This window comes from Morone saxatilis, unplaced genomic scaffold (assembly GCF_004916995.1).
Source record: "Morone saxatilis isolate NCDOM2014 unplaced genomic scaffold, NCSU_SB_2.0 Contig5, whole genome shotgun sequence".
Classification (NCBI taxonomy): Eukaryota; Metazoa; Chordata; class Actinopteri; family Moronidae; genus Morone; species Morone saxatilis.
Genome location: NW_023340095.1, coordinates 13658372 through 13669796, shown reverse-complemented (window position 1 = coordinate 13669796; position 11425 = coordinate 13658372). Strand labels below are relative to the sequence as shown.

Genomic DNA, 11425 nt, shown 5'->3' with positions numbered 1-11425 from the left:
TAGCTAGTGGTTAATCTTCGTATATATTAGTACTACGATTACATAATCACTTTATATATGTTTTTTCTTGGTTATGCTTATTTTTGATCTTGTTCTTAAGGTCAGGGTTTTTAATTTACTAAGTACTCCAACAACATCCAAGTACAGAGTTAGCAGTATATGTGCAGGTGCCAGGGTTGATGCAATAGATTTTTCCTGTTGTCTTGTTTACTTGTCAACACGTGTCCAAATTAGATGCAAGTTTGTATTTTTGAATGCTGTCAAAACATTAAAATAAAAATATAAAATAAAACTGAATTGGTGCATTTGTTCTCCACAATCAGACTCACACCATTTGAGCAATATACAAAACCATTTTTTTTATTTTCAGTATGAAGTGCTTCAAAACACACATTGGGAACTGTTTTGACAAAAGATCTTTAAAAAATGTCTACGATGGAGAATAAGCAGGGTTTCTCTGCAGGGTGGTGGACCTCCTATCACCTGCGAAATATTACACATCAGTTAATCTCACACAATGTGATTAAACACACGGGACAAACAGGAAGTCTCACCCTCCAGCTGCACCATTCTCCTCTACTGTATCAGCGGGGAAAGAAAGACAGGTCTTCTCGACTGAGACACCGGATTCAGCCACAATACATCTGTAACACTCTTTAATTAAAACTGATTTTGTTACACCAGGAGAGTTTCTTCTGGGTTGCAGCTAAAGTCTGTGATGATGTGGGCTTTGTACAGACAGGGCAGACCACCTGTTTGTTGAGAGGGTGGGCTCCAGGCCGGCAGCATCTCACAGAGTCTGATCAGGCCTGTGACGCAAGCCTCTCAATGATTCTCCTGTAGTCTTCCACAACAACCTGATAACTCTTCTCCAGCTCCTCGTGCTGCGTCTGAGTGTCCATTTGACCCATGTGGGACACCAGCTCCTCCGGCCGCAGGCACTTCCTCATCTTCGCCAGCTCCCTCTGATTCTTCTGCACAACATTCACAGCACAAACACACACACAGGCGATGTGTTAGATCAGTTTGGTTGTTTGCTACACCAGACTTTCCAAGTAACATTATGTGGTGAGAAATGTGGGTTCTTCATTTACATTTAGGGACGAGACATTTCTGATAAGCAGCACATTATAAACTGGGTCACCAGTTGTAACTAATTGGAGAGATTTCAAAACTGAGATTTATGTATATTGTACTATGATTATAGTGTTTATGGTGGGATTTTGTATCCAATCTAATTCCTGACTTCTGCTTTCAGATCTCATTTGACTGGATTGTTAACTAAAATCAAATTAAATCAAATGAAATACCAGGTTTGAGTGTTTTGATAATCTAACAGGAGAGACCACCAGTTCCACATGTCCAATATGAACTCCACACTGAATAAAAAATCACTTCTTCCAAGTCTGGAAAGTCACTATTATTGTGACAACAATAGTTAGTCTTTTAGATTTTAGTTGTCCTACTTGTCTTGACATTAAGCTTGATTGCACTGTGGCTGCATAAGGTTCTATTTATTGCTTTCACAGGATTTGTTGACAATAAGAAAACCACAGAATATCACCAGGCTTATTCTTGAGAAAAATAGTTTTAGTGCACATGCTGTGTAGCTCTCAAGTGGTTCAGATGCCCATGAAGGGATCTTTCTGCATGATGAATTAAAGAGATAATTAAAACAACGTACGCTTGCAGCATAAGAAAAAAGGTAACTGCAAACCAAAAGTTATTAATAGTTTATTACTTATCTTTAAAAGCACTGGTAACTTTCCATGAACAATTAATGAAGCCATTAGTTACGATTTATATACCCTTTATAAAGTATGCCTTATTGGACTGTAGCATAAACATCTGTAGTGAAATGTGGATGCTGAAAGGTTCCTGACATGGACGAACAAAGTACACGTTCACTTAGTCTAGTGCAATCTGCAGCTTGAAAACTCTTACATGCACATGCATGCAGACATGGTCACTGGGGAATTGGAGCTAAGAGCAGAAATGTATAATCCCCCTCACATTCACAGAGCAGCGGCTTCTGCCATTCAACTAACTACACGCTAAATCTCCTCAGGGAAGGAAAACCGCTCTGCATCTGGCCACCAGATCTTTTCTTGCCACTCTCCCAAGAAATTTCTACTTCCTGCTTCACCACATAGGTCTTTTCAACATCAGATTCTGCCTTTTTTTAGACATGTGGTTACTCTGCTGACAGAAAATTCTGTAATGGCTGGTATGCAAAGTTTCAGCGAGAAGCTCAAATAAAAAAATCTCACAAGCAAACAGGACGTAGCGTGTTATGTTGGTGCACACAGATCTACTCAGTATTCCTGTTGAAACAGAATCAGAGGAGCTTATGATATTGTGTTCACCTCAAACTTCCCTAGAAAAACTTGAGAAAACAACAAAAGTGATGGTATAAAATCACAGTTTGACTGATGAAGTTCCAAAAGCGCTGCAATAGTCACGTTACAGAACTCTGAATAGTAGCAGCTTTCTGACAGAGTGCTTCAAACACACTTTCATGAAAATTATTTCTCCCAAAGAAATGCAAATCCTGACTAATGACATGTGTCTGAATAGAAAAAAGCTCTGGCAGCAGCAGAACCACGGATGCCTGGTGCGCCCTATTGTCGCTGTAACAATACAGCACTAGTAATCTATCAATTTTCACGGGATTGAAGATCAATTTTTCTGCTGTTTTAAAAGGTAAGATAATAAACAGTGACAATGCAGAGCTGTAAGCCGTACATGGGCCACTTTGCTTCCTACACTGAACAGCTGTAATGTTATGCTAACACAAGGTAGAAGACTGCACACTGGATTCTTGTTTGACAGCAACAGAGACGAGTTGACAGATTTATTTCAGAATAAATCAGGAAATCATTTGCTCAGACATTCATTCTGCGTTCTGTCATCCTGCACACACTTTTTGACCCTCTCCACTCTACTTTGAAGCTGTGATGATGAAAAACCTCACCCTGTACGGTCCAAATAGCCTCTTCTTCACCTCCAAACGGTACTCTCTGGCTTTGTCTTCATCGCTCATGTCTGTTGCTCTCAGGCGCAGGATTTCGTACACTCGCCTCGCATGTTTCTGCAGGGAAATAAAGAACCTTTGATTAAAATGATTTTATATTGAATTATTTTAAGTGTGAAAAGGCTGCGTTACAGTACAGTGACAGCATTTTATTTACAGGCGAGTGAAATGAACAATGAAGGTCTGCTCCATCTGCTACAGACCTTGTACACATATAATACATCCAAGCTTTTATTTTGTAGCCCTTATGGCCAGCTGGCTTTACACTCAGCCATACTGTGAAACTTGAGGTTAGGGTCCTATGTACAGCACAAGTACTCAATCGATTAATGGATTAGCTGACAGACAACATTTTTAATAGGTCATTCTTTTTCTTCAATGTGAGGAGTTGCTGCTTTCCTCTGTTTTATATCGCTAAGTAATGAATATTTGGGGTTTAAAACTGATGACTGGAGATGAAACTATGTATCGAACACAGAAAGAAATAATCATTAGCCGCAGCCTCATACAGCACCTTGTTAATTTTCAACTTGTCTTGCGCCTCTTTGACCATGTCGGCTGAGAAACCGAGGTGCAGCTTGTCCGCAGCGAAGGACGGGAGGCCTTGACAAAGTTTGACCAGCACGTAGTCTCTCAGCTTCACGTAGTTCTCAGAGGGGTCTTCAGCTGATGACAAACACCACAATACAACTGAATCACAGTGTTGATCTCCTGGTTTTCAATTGATCTACAATAAACCCGACAAACTTGGCTCGGTTCAATATGTCTTACTGTTAAAATTACCGTCAGTGTGTAAACTTGTGTGTGAGTTGGGGGAGCAGGGAGAAGATTTTTGGGTCTACAAAACAATAATAACTGACTTTTCTTTTTTTTTTTTTTTAAACCAAACTTTTGCAAGAAATTACTTATAAGCAACAATGAAGAAATATTACTGAAGGCCAGACGAACAGTTAGCAGGAACGTTCTGCCTTGAAAAGGACTCGTCTCTCAAAAGGAAAAACGCTGGGATGCCTTTTTAGTATTCATCCTCTGTCTCCATGCAAAGCAACTATTTCGATCCAGCTAGTTTCAATAGAGCCTCAGCACATTCTGGTATACATGCCAGCTCTCCAAATTAACTCACCCCCTGGATCCACCAACAGCAGAGAAAAATCATTTAAACTGTTTGTGGGTGACATGAGGTTCTCAGATTAAAATGTTGATCCACACCTTCTTCAACACAACAAATGCCATTTAAAAAAAGAAAAATGAGATGCTCACCTGTGATGTCTTGCACTTTGGGCAGGCTGCAGTAAAATCTGTGCACTGCCTCCAGAAGCTGAGCACCGTGACCCTCTCCTTGGAACGGAGGCAGGATCAACATTTGGCTGTTTAGTTAAAAGGGCAGACATACATACACGCAAACATAGAGCCAATGAGAAAACAGGTTTGTAGTCACAAAACACATTTATGTGGTAGTAATTCTGAGCAGGACCAGAAATACTTTATTCAAAGCAGGAAATAATAGATTGTTATCCTGATCCATCAATACAACAAATCAAATCACATCAAAAGCTTATCTATAAAGTTGTTTTCAGATACAAATCACCCTGGTTTGGTAATGAAACAAAATCTGGTTGAATGGTTGGCTATATAAGCCAGTAATTTGGGCTCTTTGGGAAGAGGATAAAGAAATGTATAATTTTCCACTCCTTTTTCATACAAAAGAATGGGAAGGCACGTGCTGCCCCAGCAATTACCTTACACGTGGTCGGGTTTTGTCTGGGTACACGTAGTAATTATAAACTGTCATGTAGCCAACAGTTGCGTAGAGAGTCTCCCCATCTTTATTGTACTTTTCAAATCTGCAGATAAAACACAAAGGCAAACAGGTCAATTACAGGCACACTCCCATGCAGTGTCCATTTTAGCCTCTCTGTTCTCGTGCCCACCCCTCACCCCCCGACGTCAGCATGTTAGAGCAGCCAGGCCCCGATTGGTACACCTGCTACAACCTGAATACATTATGCACTTAATTGGAGTACTGCAACTTAGAGGAAGAGAAGGGGTTGGAGGAGGGACTGAGCTCCTCAAAATCACTTCTGTCCATTTTCCCCATTGTCAGTATTAATAGTTGCCAGGGAAAAGAAAACACTGGCAGAGGCTCTTTTTACTGTTAAGACATTGTTCAGTGTTTCAAAAGACAACCGTATTCAATTCAGCTCTTGCCCCTGAAAAATTTGAAAAGGGCTTTTGGCACAAAGGAAGCTCTTGCCTGATCAACAATTCTACTACAGGGGAAATATAATCAAACTGGCCTGGTAATTGGTCACAAGCGCCACAAAGGGGGGCTTTGTTTTTCAATGACACAATAAAGGCTTTAGGGTAGGGGTGGGCGCAGAGGGGGGGTATGATGTCAATTAAGGAGGGCACTCACACAAGAAAGAAGTCCCAACGATCATCGTCTGCATCGATGAAACTGGCAGTCTCTATGAACCACATGAGGAAGGTCTGCAGGCGCTCGTGGTACTCTTGGAATCCCGGGCAGGTAATATCAGCCTAGGGCGAATACGGCAAAATCAAACGCTATCGTTCAGAGTTAAATCTCGTCCCTGCCGTTCGAACGTAACGGTAACAACAACTCTAAATAGTTAAAACTGATATTAAAATCTTCCCGGATGGCTTTGGCGAGGCAGTAGGCGATGTTTGTACCTTGTGAATCTGGTATGTGAGTTCCCCTGCCTCCTCGTTGTGGACCGTGTACGTGTGAAGCAGGGTGCCGAAGGGCTTGAAATTGGCGTCCTTCTCCAGCAGTGAGATGAAGTCATCAGTGTTGCAGGTGAACCCAGCAGGAACGATTTCCCGGATCTTCCCTTCGATATCGTCGGGCTGGATAACACAATGTGTATGAATTTCACAACAAATGCAGCAAACAGACCTGGATGCTGAAAGATAATCTAGCACAGCTTGGAAGACTTGTTTCCATAAATGTGACCAGAGAGGTATTTTCTAATAAATACAAATTCTAAACAATTATTTTTGTTTTGTACACAGATTGTACGATTAAATGTTTGTAAGATAGCAAACATGTGGGGGGAAAAAATCCTATAAAATAAAACTGGAAGCATACATGTTTTGTGCCAATGAAAAGAAAACCATTAGGCAATTAAAACTGTCAGCTGAGCAGAGACCACAGCAGCACCCTCCTCCCCCTCCCCGGTGAAAAGACCACTTAAATCAGTACATTTACTACTTATGTTAAACCATGAATATGTGATGAAGTTGCCACAATAAACGCATTTCTGCTGCTCACTGGGAAATAAAATCTTATGAATTGATCTCAACTTAACAAACCTTTGGGCATCCATAATAGAGGCCTCTCCTCTAATCCTGCCAAGTGAACCCAATCAAATGAATTTGCCCCTGCATTTTCAAAGAGCCTCGGAGACAAAGAGGCCCTACCCTTGGACTTTTTACTCAGTGCAACCTGTGGTTAGTTCAGCTGTAATGTTTGCATTGTATCCATTTCCACAAGGATTGACATGAGAACACTTTGCTAAGCAGCCCTTTCACACCATTTACATGTGTGATGGGCATTATTTCAGCAAAGAGACCCTTGCTGCTCAGCATTGAAAACTGGGAAATGAAGAAGGTCTGAGCAAAATGCACTACAAAAGGCTAATACAACATACTGCTAATTCCCCCCCTTTCAGACATCAGCTAATATCTAACTGGAAGTAATGCACCTGCAGCTGAATGCCTCTTAACCATTGTAATTGTTCAGTCACATTTCTAAGGAACAAGGACCATACTTAAAAGGCCATGGACAAACAAGTCCCTTTGTCCCGGGCACTCTCCTGCATACTAGACACTAAATTGCACAGCCTTCCAGAATAGATGCCTTAGTTTGGCATGAATATAACTTAACAATGTTCCTTTAGAGCATTTTGTTAATGTCTTTGATTTCTAACAATAAACACAAAGGGGGTACAAACTATCTAATTTGTTGTGTTGGTATTATTTCATCTCTTTAATCTACTCCAAAAGACCACACCACATCTAAAGTCTGCAATCACTCCTTCTGTTTCTAATCATTTGTAAAAAAAAAAAAAAAAAGTACTGATTTGAATTTTTTTTGAAGTTAAAGCGTATTTACACATCCACATTGATTATAAATGTAACAGGAATAATTACATGCAACTACAAGGCCTTCATCGGTTCTACAGCCCATGTGCACGGCGGGTCTGGTGCTAAAGTCTGCGTTTCCTGCGACAAGGCCAGCAGTGTGGTGTTTTTGGCAGATCTAAAAGGGGAGAAGGTGATTTTTGATGAGAGTCTTGTATCAACGTGGCAGCTGCATAAACTCCATCTCTGCCTCCCCTCGTCTCTCACCAGCTGCACCGCACCCCGACCGTCCACATGCACTCAGAGACAAACACTCTTCAGATGCAGCCTGAACTCTGCTGCTCCCCTCACTCTCTACCTCTACACCAGCTGCACTCAAACCCTTAACAAGGTGAACACTCAGGGGTCAACGCTGAACACTAAGTAGTGGCACACACAGACACTAAGCCAGCCATCACATTTCAGTTTGAATATCAGCTTCAAACTATGTTCCCAAAAAGTCTAATGGCTCTCTTTAGGTTTAAACACAGTGAATTGGTTGCCATGGCTTTTCTTTTTCTTTTTTGGCGTTACCAGAGATGAAAGTAATGTGGTGCTCATCGCCCCTGTTGGATGGACCCATCGCTTTCGTATTGGGGTTATTTATAATCCGAGTGCAGAAACACCAAACCCTGGTGAGTTTTTAAGTAATACCACTGCTCCCACTAACACCAGTTGAAGGCTACATTGTCCAGTAGGGGAGCCCCTGCTGTTTCCAGACAGGGCAGATGTCCCCAGAGTTGAATCATCTGACCTCAATAGGGGCCCTGGCTAATTCATGTATTCGTTTTACGTGTTTGCTGCATTGACAGCGTCAGGAAATAGTCAAAGCTGCCAGAGGCCTTTTGTGAAGCCTCAGGGAGGGCGCGACCGGGACAAGCGTTTGCTTTACTGTCCGTTTTGTCCAAATACTGGCTGTTGATATGTAAATTATGTGTGTGGCAATTAAAAAAAAAAAGCATAAAGTGTTACATACTAAGCAGAGGCACTCTGGGAAGAATTACATCTAATTGTCAGATCATTAAGCTGAGTAATAAAATAAATGAATGCATTAATTATTACATAAAAAGTGTTGCCTCACATTAAAAGCTGAAACCCATTGAAGATCAGTTTAGAGTCAACACCATCGATTCTGACTGTTGATGACTTGAGCCCAATTCTCTCCTGGAAATATATGAACAAGATATCCAACCGTGTCACATTACTCCTCCTGCTGATTCAATCACACAAACCTCTAAAAAAATCAATGCCTCATGTTAGACCCCACGTACAAAACCTTTTAAAAAGCCTCCTCTTCCGACAGGGAGGAGTAGGATTAGTGTACTGGCACAGGGGGCCGTGGTGGGCTGAGATTCAGTCAAACAAAACAGGAGATCTCTTACAGGAATAATGTCACCACCCAGAGAGGCTCTGAGTTACTTCAGTAAGTGAAAAAAAAAACATCACGGTAGTAAAAACTGCCCACAAACACATACCTAAGGTCTTATCTGCTCCCTTTAAAGGATGTTATCAAACAGTCCTATTACACAACTATGGATTTTAAAAGTCATGTCCCAGTTTCACTTTTGCGGCCGTCTGCTTTAAGTTTTCCAGAAACACTAATTATATATGACAGAGGGTATCAAAACTAACATTTTTACTACACTGGCAACTATACTCAAAATACACCAAATTACCTTTTTTCCTCCTTCAAACTACCAATACGCTGCAATGCTTTTAGACAGTCCAACCATTTAATGTTTTACAAGACAGACTCAGAGTGGTTATCAGAAAAAACACTCTTTTTTAGTTTGTCTATTTTAATTAATAAAACGGGGTGGACACAATATTACAAACACCTCTCATTATAATATAAAACAATGCAACAGCACCAAAATGCTCATTAATATAAATCAACACCTCTGAAACGGTTTCAACAAACACGGATCATTCCAACCTTCCTGATGACGAGATTTATTGTAGGGTTGTTGTGTTAGACCGCATTGGTTTTAGCTATGTGTACCTAATAAACCAACTTGCAGTTAACTTTGCAGAGTAGAGCAGGTTTTCTTCTTGGATTGTTCTGTAAGTCACAGCTTCCATTTTGCTGTCTAGTCATTTACCTTCCAATACCTTTTGCAGAAAAGCACCCTCTCAATTTTGGTCCAAGACCATCGAATCAACAACCATCTAATGCACTAAAGCACCTTCAGAGAGTCCACAGAACTTCTGGCAGGGCTCCAGACCAACTTCTTTTATCAGTGGCAATGGTTCGCCTTACTTTTTCATTAAGGTGCACCACAACAATGTATTTTAAACGTTACCCGTTTTGCAGAACACACACACGCAGGTAATTTAACACATTATGTGAATGACTGTAAATGGAATAAATGGAATAAATGGAATAAAGGTGCAGCTGAATGTTTTTCTTTATTTAAATCACAGCACTCAATAAGAAATCTCAATCATCTCAATTGTTTGAACAATAAGCTTATTTTCTGTGTTTATGAACATGTTTAAAGTGCTTGACTGAAGCGATTTCTCATTCGAACATCGGTTTCTGCCGACATTCACCTTGTTGACCGATGTTGATCTATCTGCAATTAAGATGGTATTCACCAATACCACTGGCTGATGTTTACCGGTTGTGCTGGATCAATTTTGCGCTGGCTAAACGTTGTGTTAGTCATTTCCAACATAAATTCTGGAGAAATAATCACCTCCATATTCCAGCTCTTGCACAAACTGCACGCAAATACCGATGTGCTCCATGCACAGCTGACTGTTTCACATGTTGGAAGAGAAGAGAAATAGACTGAGCTGCAACAAGGAAGAGATTTTTATCTTTGTAGATTTCTTTTGGTTTTACTGGCACAAAATGGTGACTAAATTTAAACAGAAAACTTGATGTCGGCCGAATTGTTATTTTAAACATCTGTACCAGCACAGAATGTCAGTGCATTGTTTACAACAGTGTGTGTAATGTCTGAGCATATTCTCAGACATTTAGACACAGAGCAACATTAACATCTCACTGGACTCCTGTTATCAGCCACTGGATGAATAGAAGTCCAATATTCAACCACCATTGAACTTTGGTGTGTTCAGCCAACTCCTGAGCAAAATATCTCGGTCTTTAGGTGCTACATGCTTAACTTTGGTCACCAGTCAACTACTGTGGCTTTAACTAAAAACCATTTCAGTGTGTGGCACTTAAGAACTCTTGTTTTAAATATGCAAAATCATCACCTCAAAAAGGGAGTACCAGCTTTCGTGATTCAACAGCACTTAAAATACATCACTAACTGCAAAATCCACCCCAAGATGAGACAATTCGTGTTTTCCATAATACCCCCTTTTTTAAAGTGGAGCAGCTACGGATTAAAAAAAAACATTTCAGCAGGAGGCATGGTGTTTTGATCACACCTCAACTCTTGTGCACGTTTAAAGGCACATTTTGTTTATAATGGTAGACAAACCGCACAACATGGTTACCCATCATCATTACAATAATACAAGAAAATGGCTGACACAAGTATAGTAAGCGGTGATCCTGCCACAGCACTACTAGTTACACTCAAGGGTGCAAGAACTCCTAAGTGAGAAGGAATAAAAAGGAATGCGTGTCTTACCTCCACACAATCAAACACCTCAGTGACTTTGGAGGAATATTTCACTTTGAAGAGGGTGCTCAGGTTTCCAGCAGTGTAGAAGAGCTGTATCTGAAGACCTTTGTATCCAAAAGCGACCTCACTGTAGACAAAGTGATTGCAATCATTAAATGCAAACAGAAAATAATAAAACAGACACATTCATGGTGTGTGCTGTGTATTATTCATATTTATATTTATGGAATATACATCTGGAGTGGATGATCAATGCTTTCTGTAGGTTTGGCCACTTGTTTTGCTGTGTTGCATTGTTTCTTACACCGCTACATCACTGGCAGTTTATGGCAAAATAGATTTCATCATTATGCAACTGTGTGATTGAGCTTTACTAGCAATTACGCTTGCTGAAATAATTAATGTCCCAATTACTGAGCTCCCTTTGAGCTGATTGCAGCAAGTGCAAAAATAACCAATCCTAGTTCTGACTAATTTGGAAATGCAATTTAGAGCATAACGACACTGTAAGCCTACACACAGTCACAGGTGTCACTGCCAATAATGTAGTCTTGCTCAGGTTCAATTGCAACACACATCAGGGTTATAATACGACTCTGTTATAATAACATGCAAGACATAGCTTTGTTCATGCTCATATTTT

At 40.5% G+C, this 11425-nt stretch overlaps 1 protein-coding gene across 1 annotated transcript; it reads right to left on the bottom strand.

The window, feature by feature from the left end:
• Positions 1 to 339: 339 nt before the first annotated feature.
• Positions 340 to 10909, bottom strand: hat1 (histone acetyltransferase 1; the record flags this gene model as incomplete). Its single annotated transcript, XM_035677050.1, is given in 8 exon segments — positions 340 to 974; positions 2975 to 3091; positions 3549 to 3700; positions 4295 to 4401; positions 4774 to 4878; positions 5451 to 5572; positions 5726 to 5902; positions 10789 to 10909. Coding segments are annotated over 8 exon segments (1072 nt in total), but the record flags the coding sequence as incomplete, so codon positions are not given.
• Between the last annotated feature and the right edge of the window lie 516 nt (positions 10910 to 11425).